Source organism: Kryptolebias marmoratus, linkage group LG5, assembly GCF_001649575.2.
Source record: "Kryptolebias marmoratus isolate JLee-2015 linkage group LG5, ASM164957v2, whole genome shotgun sequence".
Classification (NCBI taxonomy): domain Eukaryota; kingdom Metazoa; phylum Chordata; class Actinopteri; order Cyprinodontiformes; family Rivulidae; genus Kryptolebias; species Kryptolebias marmoratus.
Window position 1 is genome coordinate 21,685,896 of NC_051434.1, and position 18,378 is coordinate 21,704,273.

An 18,378-nucleotide genomic window follows, 5' to 3' on the forward strand; every position below is an offset into this window, starting at 1 on the left:
CTTTAACATTGTGAAGCTCTACTTAGAACCTTCTTAAGATCCAATAGTGCAAAATGCAAATTCTTGCAATTTTTTGACTGGTTTTAAGATTTTGATCAGGAGTGTTTTACCTTACATGTCACTTAACATATCACCTTACTTAACATATACATAGCATGCTACATACACACCTTACATAGACACAAACATATTTTTGGCACTAATGGAACCCCATAGTACTGTGCTTTTTGTGGCACAGGCTGCATGTTGGATCACTACATGTAACAAAACAAAGCATCTGATGCTGAATTTAATGGCATCATTTTACTGGTAAACATGGATAAATTACCACGCATCATATTAATATTTTCACGAAGTACAAAACATGCTTACCATATTCAGTCTTGTAAAGCCACCCACTGAATTTCGGCTCAACTAACCAGTTCTGGTTAAACGCGATAATGTTTATTGCTAACTCCAGGTAGCTGAAGGTGGCTCAGCCTCAGGGCTCATTAGAGTCGCTCAGGGCTCCATGAACAGCATGCGGACCTGAGCACGCGGTGGGGGCATTTATACTTGGCGCTTATGTACGGTGTGATTTTTGTGCCACCAGGTTGAGCGTGCAGTGACACTGATTTGAGGGCACAGATCACTGGTGGCACAAAAATCACGCCATACACGGGACCTTAGCGCAGGGGCCAGGACAGCGCAATTTCGTCACTGTTGGCACGCGTACCCTCGTGTAGTGAGGTAGATAAAGGTAGCAGTTTTGGGAGTGCGGGTGGAAAACGATGTGCATAAAAAATTACGTATTTATAATAAACAAGCGGAGCTTAGCCTGGCGGCCCGCCAGGCTTATAATACACTGGGGGAAACCCTGAAATTGAAACAAAAGTAGGACCATTTTGAAATGCTGCCTTTTGCTCTGTAGGAACATCAGCAGCAGCTGAATCATTAACAAACACACTTTACAAATCAATATTTAAAAAGCACTGTATAGCCAAAAGAAACCAAAAAGAGGGGGAGAAAGATTAAAAAAAAAAAAAAAAACAGTTTAAATCCTGAGCCAAGACAAAGAAAATCATCCGGTAGTTTGGCTGGAGCTTCACACTTGTGCAGACAGCTGCAGCAGTTATAAATATCTGCACCACGCGCCGGATGTGTGTGTGTGTGGGTGTGTGGAGAGAGCTGAACTGCCATCAGCAGGACTGAGACTAAAAATAGCAGGCAGGCAGGCAGCTGACTCGGTCTCCACTGGATCTGATTAGCCCTGAAGAAGCTCTGCCCACCCTCCTCCAGCAGCCCCCCCAGCTACAATCACTCGACACTCTGCCTGTATGTCATTACTCATTGCACACATGCACAAACACACACTGCATTGTTAGAAAAATACTTTCAGTCCAGTTCTGAAATGAGAACTAATTTTTCTTTCTGCCTTCATGTTTAAGATTAAGACCTGACAAGTGATCTAAAAAAAACAAAGAAAATTTGGTTCAAATCGTGACACTTCAGCTTTGAATGGATAGAAAAACATGATATAAACAGACTAAATTCAGTCAACAACTTTTTAGGCTGCTCATTATCATAAATAGATGCTCCTGAAAAAAATGAATACTGAGTGTTGAATAACTAATTAAATTTGCTAAAGAAGCTAAAATGGTGTTGTTCAGTGTAGTACAAGAAAAACATAGACTAAAATGAACAAAACATGGACTAAAATGAGCATAACACAAGCTAAAATCTAAAAGCAACAGGACAGTAGCTAAAACTAGCAAACTAGATACTAAAAATAAAATTTGCAAAAAAGATGCTAAAATCAGCTAAACAAATGTAAAAATTTGTGTAACAGTAGCTAAAAGGAGCAAAACAAATGCTAAAGCAAAATTAGCAAAACTGTAACTAAAAGTAGCAAAAAAACAAGGTAAAGCTAAAATGAACAAAACAGATAAAAAGCCAAAAATGTCAAAACTGTAGCTAAAATATGGCCAATAATATTACAAAAAATCAAGTCTTAGCATACTAGTCCTGGCTGAGCTGAATGTTTTGAAATATGAATGGTTAAAACAGCACAAAGTATGCAGAAGTACACTATAAAGAAGGAAACAAGTGTGAATCCAGGATTCACACAATAAAAAGGACAAACTGTTCTCTATTTATGTATTAATAGATGAGACTAAAGTATAAACAACTAAAAGTTAGAATATGTTTGCTTCTCTCTGGGATTCAACTTTGGGTGGAATACAGGAGACACTTTTTTTTTTTGCAGGCCCATGTTGGAGACATTGCTGCAAAAACTTCAGCAGTAATATTTTTAAACTGACCACCTGAAATGAGATAACTTCATTAGATATTTAGCCGGGTTCAGAGGTCCAAGTCATACAGAAAATTGTGTATTCTGACACCACAGATGTTGGCAGGGGAAAAGCTAGTAAAAGCATAATTTTTCTCTGGCTGTTTGCCTCTGAGGAACACAAACATCTACATTCTGACAGCGACTCTATATTGTAAGACAGAGAGATTAGAAAAGCAAAAAGCAAAATGGACCAGAAACAGCTTTAGAACACCCTGGACATTTGGAGTTTGGAAGATGAATGCTGGAAATTTTTCACAAGTGTGCCTCTTCAGTTATTAGCTTTCCAAATATGCAGCCAATAAAACCCCCCACCTATTGCAGCTCTATAGCTGACAGTGGACTGACTGAAAGTGGTCAATCACAGGAGGGGGATTATGGCATTCTCTACTTTTTCTAACTTGCCATCGCATAAATCCTAAGAAGATGGAGCCTGAGGTCTAAATCCCCATAAAATTAACTAGCTGCTGCTTATTTGGGCTTGTGCACAGAAACTCTGATCAGATTTATCAAAACAAAGGTCTGTGGTTGTAACAAAGGTACTGCACCCAGAATCAAACCCCAGCAGGCCCTGAAGAGGTAAAGCACTCCAACTGAGGACAGGCAGGTGGAATGTGGCTTTTATCTGAGATGATGAGTGGTAAAAAAGGCAGAGACGGTACCAAAGAAACCAAGATGGGAAAGTGCTCCAAGTCTACAGAGAGATGAATCACTGAAAATTTGTAAATAATTGGAAAAACCAACAAATGTGGGAAGCACCAGAGCTCTTCACCTGCAACACATTCATCTCATCCCAAAAGCATCCACATTTCTCAAGCCTACTGGCACTCGCAGTGGGTGGGAGGACTGAAAAACAGGTGCTCAGAACGAAAGGTCAGCAAGATAAACATGTTGACTCCTCCTGTGCCGATTACAGATCAGTCATGATTGATTGCACTTACTCATAGCCTGCAAGTATACATGCCAAAAAAGGCCAGTGGTAAATAGCACATCATTACATTTGCTAAACATGGAGGAAAACAGTTTATAGAACAAAAGGTGCAAAACTTGTTCTTGTCCAAAAGATTTGGGTTTAAGAAGCAAAACCATGTTGAAACTTAGCTGGCCCGTCTAAGATTAACATATGCAGTGAACACCAAGCTGTGGTGCTGCCAACCCGTTTGGCTGCAAGGTTCTTAATTTGCTGTGCATCTGTCCATCCAGCCCTTATGCCAAAAGCAGCAGTTATAAGCTACCACAAATTCCCTCGTACAATCATACACACACACTAAACAAACAGGAAAAAAGACCTTGATAACACAAACAATATGTTTGTTTAATAATCCTCTCTAACACAGAAATTTATCTAAAAAGTAAAAATAATGACTTAGCAAATATGTCTTAAGGCAGGATGTTAGCAATTCTTGTTACAGTAAAATGAGCTTTGTACAAAACTGTTGTATAACATTAGTAACATTACACTTGTGCTGTTTTATGTTTAAATATTTTATTTGTAAATGATTGTGGTTGAAAGCTACAATATGTCTACAAACAATGAAAAAAAACACCTAAAAGGAGTTGCTGGCACTAAAAACCAGACAGCTGTTTTTGTCCCCAAGCAAGAGACCATTAAACAATCCCATTAACACATAAAAACAATTTACTGTTTTAACCTGATGGAGAATTTAACATTTGTTTTACCCAAGAGGACGATGTAATGCAGATGTTCAATTAGTGAAAGGGAATGAGTTGCCTTTATTTGTTTTTATTGAAAACTGAAAGTTTGCTCTGAGTCTGTCCACCAATCAATGACTAATCTAGCAATCAATGACCAATCAGACTACGGTTTTATCCATGTAGTTTTAATGGCCTAAACACTCAACACAGTACTGTAACAAGCACCGCCAGGATTTGGGGTCTTTAATATACAGTATCGTCAACCACCTTTCTAGAAATGATCCCACTAAGAGTTTGGGATCACTTCTAGCAAAAATGCAAAATAAAAAAACAACAAAAGAACAAAGTTTAGCACAGTATGAAAAATAAAAAAGAAAGAAAGAGGAAAATCCAACAATGTTGGTCTGAAAAGGTTTGTGGCTAAACCTCAGTCAAGGAGATGCAACAGAGTTGTGTTTAAGTTACCTGTAGTTCCTGATTGAAGTACGCGTTTTTTTGTTTTTTAAACAACCTTAGTATCTAACCATTTACAGGAAAACTCAAGGCAACATTTCCCATAGCATTATCCAAGGCGAGCATCTAGCCCCACGAATGGCACTGCCTGACCCCCCCATGAAGGTCATGAAATGAAAAAATGATAAACATCTGTATGCGTTTCCTTGTTACCAATTCACTGTGGTGGGGGGAGATGCCAAAGCTGATACATCATCTTGCTGTGTGTGCGCTGCATGATTATTCAGACATTCAAGGAAACAATTAGCCTTGCTGCTAGCATACTAACTGAAGCAACTTTGTCAGACACAAAGCTAAAAAGAAATGATTGGACAAATGGGTTAAAAGATGGACTTGCTGGTCAGATGATAAACTTTTTTTTGATTGAAGGGTAAGAGAATTGACTTGTTAATTATCAATTATCAAATGCTAAGTTTTGCCATGCTAACAGCTTTATTTTGGTTGTAGTGATCCTATCTCATAGTCTGCCAAGTGTATTTGAAGTAGTAGTCATTATACATTACCATTGGTCATTTTATTAAGCTCCTAATCAGAATGTGCTGTATTTATTTTAAACTTAACTAATGTGACTATGTGATGTTTGTTGCTGTTCTAAATCTGGTCGTTTAACGTTGGTTTTGATGTCAGGTATTCAGCTCGCATGTGAGGGTACTGTGAGTATTAGAACAAATTTAATTGGTTTTGTGTGTCTGATTGTGACTCATTTTTTCTTATGATCCGTTGTCATTAAATGGTACCTGAGTGTAATGGAGTGTCTGGTCAGAAGACACTCATGCTTTGTGCTGCTGTTAAACTGCATCTTTATTTTTGTTTTGGAGCTTGACTGATTAAAAGACACTCCTGCTGTTGGATCATTTGATAGGATAGTTGTAAAGTTTGCTGGTTTTTGTCCCAGTGAGGGAATGACGGTAGGAAGATCAAGGTCCCTGAATCACAGTTCAGCACTGCATTATGTTATAGTGTTGAATTAACCATTATTATAGTGATTAAAAGGAATTCAAAACTTGCTAGATATAGCTCATATATTATGATAAAGTTCAAAACATTGCAATATTAATTTCTGGTCATATCACTCAACCCTACCTCAGTTTTAGTTTTTATTTATTTATTTTTATTCTTTACTTTATTATTACTGCTTTTGTTTAGTTGAATTATAAAATAAATAAGTATGACAGTTTTGTTTGGCTAAAAATGGCTCACTTGCAGTGTACTTTAAAGTTTTGCTTTCAGATATGTACGGTTGGCTGCAGGTCAAGTAAAATATAAAATGTGTAAATTATGTTATTACAAACCGATGTTCTGATGATAAACCAGTGATCCAAACTTCCACATGGACAGTACTTTGGGTGGTTTCACACACCTTAACGTCACAAACAGGTCCCATACCCAAATGACCAAAACACTTTTTGTAACTGCACACTGATTCCAGGCTTGTCTGTTAAAAACTCTGTTAATACTGAGTTACATAAATATTCAGTATTAAATGACTCATATGGAAACATGCCACAGCTCTAAAATTCTTCTATAAAAAAACCCATTTAACCTTGTAATGCTGCCCATTCTTTTGTTTATGTAGAACAGTGTTGTAACTTTCCACCCACTGAATGTTGACATGTAACAAGAGCATGCACAGACGGTTTAAAATAAACTGCAAAAAACAATATAATGAGTAATATAGTCAGAATACATTCATTACAGCATGCACGCACAACAGGATGAATCACCCTGATGTCCAAGAGTACATTTGAAAATGAAAGAAAAAGGAGTTCATGTTTTTACAAACAGCTTCAGGGCAGATTTTACAGTCCTTATGGGATTAGGTTAGCTTTAATCAAAGTGCCAGCACTGCATTCTGATCTGAAACTCAATGCTGTCAGTCAAACTCTGCCTCAAATGAACACCAGCACAGACGATAGATGTCTAACAGGTTATGTAAAGCATCCAAAGGGAAATGAGTTTAGTGCTTGACCAACAGTGTTGTAAGAAGAGGAGTGCGGTAAGAACATTAAAGCTTTCTTTTTTTTCAATATCGTCACCTTCTTAAAATAATTGCCTAAGTTTTTTTTTGCAGTGTTTCAGGAAACAAAAAATTAAACTATTTGTTGATTGTTGAGATGATTTAGGCAAAAAAATAATTTTTGAAAAAAAATGACTAGGCAAATATGTTAAGAAGGTGACGATATGTTAAATAAAAACTTATGTAATGCATGGATAGTCAGATTTTCTAAAATCAATCCAAAAATCTTAAATAGTGGCTCACAGCTTTAAATTAATACTCGACTCTGAATTATTGTGTTAATATTCATCAAGAGTTTCATTAGTATTAATAGTGACTTTATCCAATGATGATTTGTGTAAACAAATTAAGACTATAAATAAAAACTAGCATATAGATCAAATCTGATTGAGTGTCTGTTTTTTACATCTACTTGAATGCACTCAAGGCCAACAAAGCCTGGATTTCTTTCACTGAAAAAAATACTACAACAAATAAAAAAAAAACACTTTGTTAATTTAATGCTGTTGTTTTTTACCACCTGTGCAATCCTGCAGGAATTTTAATTTCCCTGAAGGAGTCTTGCCAAACGATCAATGAAGTTCTATCTATCTATCTATCTAGCTATCTATCTATCTATCAAGTTTCAATCAGTATCTAACTGCTTTTGTAAAAAAAATATTATAGAAAATGTATTTCCATCAGTTTGGTCCTTTTACACAAGAGAGCAGACACATTCACCTAAAAAAAAAAAAGTTATTGTTCAAAGAAAACAAATAAGAAGTAAAGCATTTTCTTATAAATACCGTTCTGTAAGAACTGTGAATTGTGGTTTTTGACGTGTGTATCAAGTTATCTAAAGAAATCTGTGAAAATTCAGGATAAGCAAACCAAGCCAATTAGGGGCAATTTATTTGTGGTTTATTTGTAACTGAATTTTGTTAAAAGTTTTTTTAGCTTGTCTTCAACCATGAACAAGAAAGTTCCTTCAGTATTTGTATAAGCATGAGTCATCATCCTGTCCAACTGTCCAAAGGGAGAAACAAGAAAAGAAATCTGTTTGACAGCACAACTTAACAGTAAACACAAGTCCTGTTTTTTCTCCTGATGATTCACAGTGAAACTAAAAAGGTTTCTCTGGCTTTGTGAGGTAACACAAAGCATCAAACCACCACTGCAGGTGGTTTGGTTGTTGTGCCAGAGCATACTCAGGAACTTTCAGGCGTCCGTAAGCCCTTGACAAAACGTCATCCCCTTCTGATCCGCTCCATCCAGTGAATTTTCAATCCGTCTCCATCCCACCTCTTACTCTTAATTTCTATGAGCTCTGTGTGCTGATTCAAAGAGCTGAGAGCCTCTTGAACCAAAGTTCATCCAAATAAGCTCAGTGGCCTTTCTACAGGCATATACCTAAAGGTCTAATCTCCCAAGCTGAGATATTTATCATTTGAAAAAAAGTGAAAGGAGATTGCACCAGGATGGAAATGTTTACTTTTTCTCCTAACACAAACAGTACACTAGAAACCGCAAAATGAGCACAAATATCTGCTTGAGTTCAGGACTTATTTTCTCATGTTGCAGAGACTTATTTACCTTAATGTGGCTGTATTCAGCCTTGCCGGACTCGCTGATGACAGGCTTGGTCTCAGATCTGGATTTGAGGACTTGTCGGAGTGGACTGCAGATCAACAGACCTGACACACTGATCCCATCTGAAGACACCATGAAAAAGAAAAAAGAAACAGAGAAGACAGGGATATTGTTACCCAGCAGCTGGCAGAGCACTACAGTGTCACTCAGTTATATTAGATGTTTCTTATGCTTTTTATGAACTACTTGGTGATGAATTGTTTTAATTATTTCCATAATGCAGGCACTTTCCTTCATCCATCTCCTGTTTAGATCCAGAGTTCTCATAACAACTACATCCCTGATGAAAACCTTGGAAACCATCCTGCACTTACTGCTTCAGGTTAAACAGGATGTTGGAGACTCTTAAACTTAAACACACACCAAAGCTTTACTTTAAAGATTACCGTCTACATTTTCAGAGCATATTATGCTAGGTATTGCCTGCTGACATGAAAGGCAGACGATCATGTAATTACTCATGTCTGTGTGAAGCCACTTTTGAAGTTACTTGATTCTTGACAGCTTGACAGATCGCAGAACTTCTCCATTAAACTTTGGGCATCACCTATGTCTGTTTGTTAGCAAAATATATCAACCATTGGACAGATTTTAAGGAAATGTTGAGAAAACACTCATTAGAAATACCTCTACAACTAATTAGGTGAACCCAATTCAAGATGGCCACTACAGCCAACTGACCAAAGCAAACCTACACTGTAAATGGTAATAACTTCAGTTTAATTGATATTGAGTTAAACTTGGATGTGGTGGTAGCATATCATTATCCCCAACATATACTCAGAACACTAGACATTGTCCAATATTTTTGCTCAAAACTTTGGGGGGTTTTTTATCTCATGAAACACAAGATGGATTTTAATGAAACTTTCAGAAAGGAATCATTTGATGTACATCACCCAGTTCAAGATGGTCGCCTCTGATAATTGACCTTAGCCAACACAAAATGACTAAGTCAGTCAATTTTAGAGATATAGAGCTGAAATTTGGTGTGGCAGTAGCTGAGACTTATATTCTGAGCGCTAAGAGATCAAACGAGATCTCGCAACATCACATAAGATTGTGCATGATCTTATTTACAAGCTTTGTCCAAAACAGATACAACTCTGTTAATTCTCAGGATAAGATGATCAAATGTCAGAAATAAAATTACAAGGAATTTTAAAGTGTTTGATTTTGTTTATTAACCATAGATAAAATGGCAAAATATGTCCATCTTACGATAATGAGGGAAAGCTGGTGTAGAAGTCACAGTGCTCAGCTGAAACACTTGTCACACAAAGACATCAACATTTTTTAGAGCTGTATCAGTGAAAGGGCAGTTTGACCCGGTATCAGAATGCGATCAGACCCATTATCTATGACAAATCTGAAAGACACATCACTGTATCTTATTTTCCATTCTAAAGTCTGATATTTTACACAACCTCCAGAAGTATTGGAACAGTGAGGCCATTTCCTTTCCTTTAGCTGTAGACTGGAAACTTTTGGGTTTAACATCAAAAGATGAATATGAGTCAAGAGGACAACATTTCAGCTTTTGTTTATCTAAGAATTTGGTGTTCTGTTACAAATAATGCTTTAAGTTGTGTATCTGATCCAGATGTAAACACCTGGAAATAAAAGCTGAAATGTTGTTCTGTTGTCTTGTCTTTTGTCACAGGAAAAAGAAAAGGATTGCTTCACAATTCTAATACTTTTAGAGGGGAGTAGTTTATATATATATATATATATATATATATATATATATATATATATATATATATATTTACATATATTGCATTAAAATAGAAGGAAGAGACCAAAGTCACTGCTGTTTTAAACAAGTTTTATAACAAAGAATTAAACTGTTTCACACAGCAAATTAATAACCAATGTATTGATGTTGCTGGGTTAGTTTAAGTTTTTTTCTTAATGTGACAATAGCTGTAAGGATCAATAGACATAGTGCCTGCGTTAGGTTACTTTGGCTACCTAATTTAAATTTTAGAGACTTATTTTTGAATGTTTATCGCCTGCCACACAAAGGTGAAAGGCAGACGGTAGGTAATAATGTATGGATTTAAATGAAACTCTCAGAATGTAATCAATAGATGTACCTCTACAACTGGTTCACTTTTGGAGTCAATCCAATTCTACATGGCTGCCACAGCTAATCAAATTAGCCAATACAAAAATGGTTAAACTTAGTCAATTTTACAGATATTGAGCTAAATTTGATATAATAGTAGCTGAGTACAGAACCCACAAGATTTTGCGATATTGCATGAGGTTGTGCAAAATGTTATTTTTAAGGTTTGACCAACATTAACATAACTCCATCATTACTCAGTGAAAGATTATTTTAGTTTATCATAGATAGTAATTACTTAAATGATAGTCCTTTGTTTTGTTTTAATATGAAGGAAATTAAAACTCAAGTGACTTATCATTACAGTAAGGACTTTTGATGTATAAAGAGCTGTTCAGGTCAAGCAGGACATATCATGCAACTTGACTATCACTTTAGATTTTTACTCACAAATTACCAGCAGGCAGGTGACTGTGGGCTGTTGCTGGTATACAAACAAAGCTAATAAGATAAATAAATGAGCACAATCACTCAACAACTATTGTTTTCATTCATTTATAAATATTATTATTTTTTATTTCTTATAACAGTTATATTTTAATATAATCAGTTTTCTTTTCTTAAGATCCCGCCAATAAGTTGCTTCATTACCCAAAACTTTCAGAACCACAGCTTTAAAGGGCAGGGTTTTTATTTTAGGACCTTCTAAAACAAAAAGGGCAGCAGTGGAAAAGTGGAATATATGGATCAAGCCAAGCATTTAGGTGAAAGCTGCAGTACAATCTGCTAATTAGTATAGAAAGAAATGTGAAAGAAATTAATATTCACAGGTCAAGAGCATGTCATTACCTCACTGTGTATTGTTAACAATAATTACCTAAAACCTGACTTTCAACTGTGTGTAATTACCATTTGGATGTCCGAGTTCAACAGGATTCGGCTGTCTTAGTATTTAACATTAATAAGGGTGCCTATGCACTGAAGCATCCTAATTAATATCCTGTTCAAAATTTGTCCTATGTGTCACTGCATAGCTTTGAAATAAAACATGCAAATTACACCGAAAAGTTTGGCTCAATCAGGAATAGTGTGCCATGACTTTTGGCAGTGACATATCACAGTAGACAAATTTTGCAAAATACTGCAAACAAACAAACAAAAAAAAGCAATGAAGATAAATTTAATTTTGGCAAAGCACAAGAGAAGACCCAGTCCTTTTTGGAGCTCTACAGCTCATTTCACATAAACACAAGCATTCAAAGTTTAAATGGGTCACAGAAAGTTGGATTTTCAACAGTATGTTCAACTCACCAACTAACCTTTCAATTGTCTAAAATATTAAAATGTTTTGAAACAAATGCTTCTTTCTCACACAACTATTTTCAATACATATGAAAATGCTACATCAGAACATAATCCTTTTTGTCCTCTTTCACCCAGCATGTCTCTCAGTGCTGTAGGACTAAGAGTTTACTCTCAAAATCCCACACAATGCAGAGAGCGCACAGTGAAGTTTCCATAGACTTCAGTTATAATTTAGTTCAACATATTATCTTTAAAACTAGAACTGAAGGGTCTTTTAAATATCATATCTCCAAGCACACAGTAGAAATTTTAAAATTCACATGTGTGATCATTTGAGTGTCATGGTTTAAGAAACTTTAGGATCTAACTTACAGTTTTTGCACAGCGACTGTTTGTTTGAGGCTTAATTTTCAGCCTTCAATACTGTCTGCTTCTGATTAACTTGGCAGTAAGGGTGTGAGAGAGATAGTTGTGCAATTACCATGATGACCACGATGAGCCACTGGCAATAGCATTTTTTAATTAATTTTTTTTTTATCATTGTCGTCTTTATACCTATTAAACAATTCATATTTAAAAACCTCTACAATTTATTAGCTTCAATTACTGCAAAAGATCCAAATTACTATTGGGCTAAAAAAAAAAAAAAAAAAAGAGTTGATAGATGTTGGATTTTCAAGCACTTTTTCAAATTTTCTCTAGAAATCTCCCAGCTATTACTGCAATCCACTGCATTTATTTTATTATATTAAAGGTATTTAGACTTTTTAAATTCAAACATCAACCTTCCTATCAATCCTTCTATGGTACAGCTTTTACAAAACAAGCAAATAAAAGTTCTATCTTTTACAAAAAAGAAAAAAACATCTGAGATCACAGGGTTTATGTTCAGCCATATACATGTAAAGAAAAAGTTAATTTTCATGACCTTAGAAGAAGCAGTGTGGACACAGGAGCAGCTGTGTTCAGCACCACTGCAGGGGCTGCAGCTTTTAGCCTGCTCAAGCAAAACAAAATTTGACGCCCACAGCTTAAATATCTACGTCACAGGAATCATATCGGCCTCTGACGTCAGTGAAATTTCCCTACCCGCAGACATGAGACAATACAAGACTCTGGAGCTGCTCAGGCAACTGGTAGAGTTCAAAGACAACCAAACTTCATCACAGCTGGTGAAGTACATCTATTTCTGGATAGATGTTTTATTAAAAAGCAGCAGAAACAAGTTAACAGAAAAATGGATAAAAAACAAGATCACATAAGCTGGAAAAAAAGTAGGATAACCTGTACCTCAAATATAACACTGAGGGAAAAAATGAGCCATACAGTACAACTGAACAAAGTTCAATGTCAACTCAAAACCTAAAGAGCATATAACACAGGAGATAACAGTCATCAATATTAACACTCTTTGGGTCATCTATATAAATAAACAGGGTCAATTTATTCTTGCAAGTGAGTATTTCAAACCTTTACACACCCACCAGCTAAAGATACATTCATTTATCTGGATTCTGTGCCACATTGTTTGGTATTAAGCCACATATGTTTGCGTTGGCAAGGGCCGGTATGAGATTTTGACAACAACAACCCTAACCCTACCCTCCTGAAGCCCTCGTAACTGAAGAGAGGAAGAGAAGCCCTTGTAACTTCCAGTTCATTTGGGTTAATAAAAAGATCACTGTTTCAATAAAATAAATAATAACAAATATTGCCTAATATTTATTATTTTATGCAGTAGGTATAATACTAAATATATTTATAGGTATTTTAATGCAAATATATACAGTAAAAAATATTTTTGATCAAAGTGTAAATTTGAATTTATTCACAAGTATTGTGAATTTGAAATTTAAATTTAATTTTATATACTATAGTGTCAGTTAAAAAGCCCAGAATCAACAGGCAGTTTTATTTACATTTACTTATAGTTTATTCATAATTCTAAAGTAATCGTAATCGGGATGTCCTCCTTGGCTACCGTACACAACAGAATGACCACTCAGAGCAACAGGTAGGAGAGGGGGAGCTCTGCTCAGCGTTCCATCTCTCTGGAGGAGGAAAAAAAAAACATTGTCCCTGGTTTTATCATCAAAATAAATTTAATCTATAGGAACTAATAGGATTTTAACTGGTTTGACGTCACAATATTTTGATACTGTGGTATTCTTTAAAACCAGTTATCGGCCAATTCGAAGCTGGTGTTTTTTGAACTTTTTCTAAAATGGGTCATAGTTTGAAGAAATGAAGTGCATGTAAAAGGTCAAGATGTAGTATCTGATACAAACAACAGTGATGATGTGCTACATTGTGTGTGTATTTGATTGAAGGATGGGAAAGTTAATCTGTCGTGATCATGGTGTATGCTACGATGCCATGGTAAAATCATCTCTAGTTTTCATCAATGTGGCGTTTTTTTTTTTCTGCTGCAGAGTATCTGGCGTTCATCAGCATATTCTTTTCTCAGTTCAACTACGAGGGTGACGAGTATCAGGAAAGGGTACAGATTCTGTTTGACCTCCTCAATGTTTAATTGACTTTTTTTTCCTTTCAACTCAAACGGATTAACGAGCAATTTACACTTTATTTTCTAAGCTTCAAAGTCGACAAATCAATGTGCAAAGCATTAAGGACTTGTTCACACGGAAACTTGTTTTTCCCAAAACAGTCTTTTTGATTGTGATGTTTCTAAACATATTAATGTAAACACAGTGCTCCATATCTAGAAATGTTTTCAACCATACAGAAATGCAGAAAACTATCCAAAATGCTGTAGTAAATATACCATATACCTATATCAGGTGCTGTAAGACTGCCACAAAAAAAAAAAAACGGCATGTGATGCTGCTACACTCATGCAAGAAAACATTTCAACATAATCAATAAATCTGTGGCAATGTGACATTGCTGAAGGTCGTGCTATTTATGTTGTATATTTCTGATACTCATATATATGTATATAAATTAGGGCTGCAACAACGAATCGATAAAATCGATAAAATTCGATGATTAAAAGCGTTGGCAACAAAATTCATTATCGATATGTGTCGCGCAATTTATGCGTCACTATCGTAGTCGGGGAGACGGTGACATCACCCGCAGCGTGTTGTCAAATCTGAACAAAGTCCGTCAGCTCTGCATGATGATGAAGAAGCTACGGTTCCTCTTCCTCACTGCAAACTTTCTTTCTGCTACTCCATTACCGTTTTGGGGGGCATATTTTACTCACTGAAGGGTTAGAATCTGCTGAATAGGGTTTTGTGTTTAGTCTTTCTCCGTTGTCTTAAAGTTGTTAAGCAGCAGAACTAGCTCTGTGAGCTCTGTTAGCAGCAGTTAGCATACAGGAAACTGCACGCTGCTTTTAGCGCCACCCGGTGTCATCACAAAGTAATGTTTAGTCATGGGTCAGGTCACTGTATGCAAGTGAATGGGGTGGGGGGGTGTGGGGTTCCAAGACAACTGATTAATCGATTAATCGAGAAAATAATCGTCCGATTAATCGATTATTGAAATTAGCGTTAGTTGCAGCCCTAATATATATGAGTATCAGAAATATAAAGAGAAGATGCTGTGATGTTCTCTTACAGCTATGTATCTCAATGCACCACAAAGACACAAGACCAATATAAAAACTGAGACAGAGGCATTAGAGATGCAAGTCTCGACCTCAACAACCCTGGAGGGAAATCACCAGTTTTCAAATGCTAAAAGCATCTAAAGATGCTCAAAGCATCAGCTCTGATAGCTGATTTGTGTTTGGCAAGAAACAAATCTAAACAGAACACCTCAGTGCCCTTGAAACACAACAGGAGGTTTAGATTCAGGCTGCTTAGAATGCTAACACAATGACCAGAATCCTGCCTGCAGCTACTCTTTCACATTCAAAGCTCCAAGAGTCCAAGTTAAAACCAGGATCAATGTTACTACACATCATCCACAACATGTTCTACCTTTATTCTGAAAGTAACTATGATCCAGCATTCAACTGCTACAACCAGACTGATTAATGACAATTTAGCTATGCAAACCTGGTGACTAAGTATAGAAGTCATTTGCTATCAGAAAAAAACAGTGTACTCCTTACTTGATTTACTTGAATGCAGTAAGAGAGCTGAGATATTGCCAGGCACTTAAACTGGGATTTCTACTACAAGCATTTTTTCACTTCGCTTTGGTTAGCGTATGTAGTATATTTTCTAAAACTGTAAAAACATTTGGGAGAGGACACCTTACTCTTTACTGTGCTTTAATTTTCTTATTCTCTAAAATAAATAAAACCCTAAAAGTCCTTGAAAGAATGCATGGCACCTTTTATGGCATTGTTTCAAATTAAGATCTTGTGTTTTGTCAAACCTTAATAAGATTATTCACAATATCCTGCAATATTGCAAGATGTCTTGCTCAGTGCATTGCGAATGAATCTCAGCTACTACCACATCAAACTCTAGCTCAATATCTAGAAAACAGATGGAGTTATAGCCACTAAAGTTGATTAGCTGTGGCAGCCATCTTCAACTACATTGATTGCAAAAGTGTAGCTGTGCATCCGTCCATGACTTTCTAAATGTTTTATTAAAATTTGTTCAGGGGTTCATGAGATTTTGCTAAAAAGGTGGACTTCAATTATTAATGCTAAGATTTTAAGCAAAGATGTCACGCAATGAGTTGCACTTGATGTGTCATGATTGACTCTCATCTACTACCACACCAGATTTTAGCTCAATATCTATATAATTTGACTGAATGTTGTGTTTCCTCAGACCAGTTGGTTGTGGTGGCCATCTTGAATTGAGTTGGTTGTATGCAGATATACAGCTTATGAATATTTCCTGGAGATTTCCTTAAAAAATGTCCAATGGTTCATGATACTTTTTGCTAACAAAGTTGACTCCAAATAGTTATTGGTAAAATTTTAAACAAAGGTCTTGTGTAATCTGTTGGCGCTCAGAATACATGTTGGGGATCAATCTTAGCTACTAGCATGCCACATTTTAGTGGTTAATGAGTTATACCCACTTTTTGTGTTTTGTTTTGTTTTGTTTTTATTTAGGGTCAGTTGACTGTGGTGGTCATCTTGAATGATATTAAGTCCTGAAGTTACTCACTTGTGAATGTTCGTGCAATAATTAATTTCTGACACTTTCATTAAATTTGTCCAGTGGTTCATGAGATATTTTGGGAATGGACACACACACAGACAAAAACATTTTTGTTGTGCCGTTGCCTTTCAGCAGCGGGCAATAATAATCAGAAAATCTATTAAAAAGAACCAAAAATGCGGTTTATAGAATGAAACCTTCATTATGAGTCGCAGCTTGTTTCAGGAGGTACACATGACTCGACTTGTCTTGTGGCACAGGGACTGTGTGAGTAATGGGAGCTGTGATTAACTTTGGCACTGTTTCACAATTACCCCCCTTTACAGCCACCTCCCAATCAGTATCTGTCTCGTTCTTCGTTGGACGACCTCGGAGAGGTTTGTTTAAACTCAGAATTTCTATCAGAGGCTGCCATGCTGCCAGAGCGGGCAGTCAGCTAAGACTGGCAGTGAAACTTTTATGTAAGAGCACTTGGTGCTGCTGCTTGTGAAATATTCACCAGACAGCTAAACATTTTCGAACAATGCATAGAAGTAGCACAGGTACCCGTTTACAATAAGGTTACACTCATAAAATATTATTAAAAGTTAAAACTTTACTTTATAAAACATTAATAAGCAGTTGCTGTGGATCAGATAAAAATAATACGGAACATGTTTTGTACTCCCCCATTGTTTACCCAAATTATTGATTAATTCAGATCTAAATATCAGACATCTGTCTGTAAGTTACCTTCTTGTAAGCACTCTGAGTGCTCGTACATACAAAGTTAGTTTTGGCATAAACTTGTTTAGTTAAAAAAAATGCCTAGCAACTACAAAAAAAGATTACATTTACCTAAATAGATTATAGTACTACATTTGCCAAATAGTGGGCCTGCTTCAATGTATAAACAGTGGGTTATAAATATTTAGTATTGCTTTCTAAAGTGGTTACAACCTCATGAAAAATATATTTATAAATAGCTTTATTTAGACCTTTATAAATATATTTATAAAGCTTTTAATTATTGAAGAATTATTTATAAAAGTGGTGTTATTGTGAAGTTGTAAAACCATATATATATATATATATATATATATATATATATATATGGTTTGCGTGTGTATGTGTGTGTGTGTGTTTATCTTTGCATTTTATAAATCTGTCAGCTTCTAGAATGTCTTCTAGAATTTGAAAAAGATATTTATGAAGACAGGAAACAAATTAGTGTTAGAAAGTGAACTCAAGCATGCTGATGCCTTTGATGGATGAAGGGTAATCTAAAATTTGATTGTCCTCACTGCTCTAAAAACTAAGTTTTTACAAAATACATTTCATTTTTTTGTTTTGAAAAACTAAAGAAATGCTCACATAAAGCCAAAACTGTTAACATAAAAACAAATTTAAAATATGCCAACACAGAACAAATTATGAAAAAATAGGGCATTGTTAAAAAAATGCAAATAAAAACAGAATGAAATGATTTGCAAACATCATAAACCTATATTTTATTCACAATGGACCATAGTAAACATTAAATAATTAAATGAGAAATTGTACAATTTTTAGGAAAAAATACAGCTATTTTGAATTTGATGGCTACAATATATCTTAATAAAGTTAAGACAAGGCAATGTTTCCATCTGTGAAACATCTTCTCTTCTTTTCACAACAGTCTTTAACAGTCTAGGAATGTTTAATGGAGAGCTGTCAGAGGGCCTGAATATTACAGCTATCCAACATTGACTTTCAGTCTTGTCCTTTGAGCTCAGAGATT

The 18,378-nt window shown here is 35.7% G+C and overlaps 1 protein-coding gene across 2 annotated transcripts in view; it reads right to left on the reverse strand.

The window, feature by feature from the left end:
* The window catches only part of trappc9 (trafficking protein particle complex 9), a 336,991-nt gene that overhangs the window by 185,975 nt on the left and 132,638 nt on the right, over positions 1-18,378 (reverse strand). For both annotated transcript variants that reach the window (XM_017431170.2, XM_017431169.2), the window contains one exon: positions 8,088-8,206. In XM_017431170.2, coding sequence (XP_017286659.1) covers positions 8,088-8,206 — 119 coding nt within the window. The remainder of the gene's footprint in view (positions 1-8,087; positions 8,207-18,378) is intronic.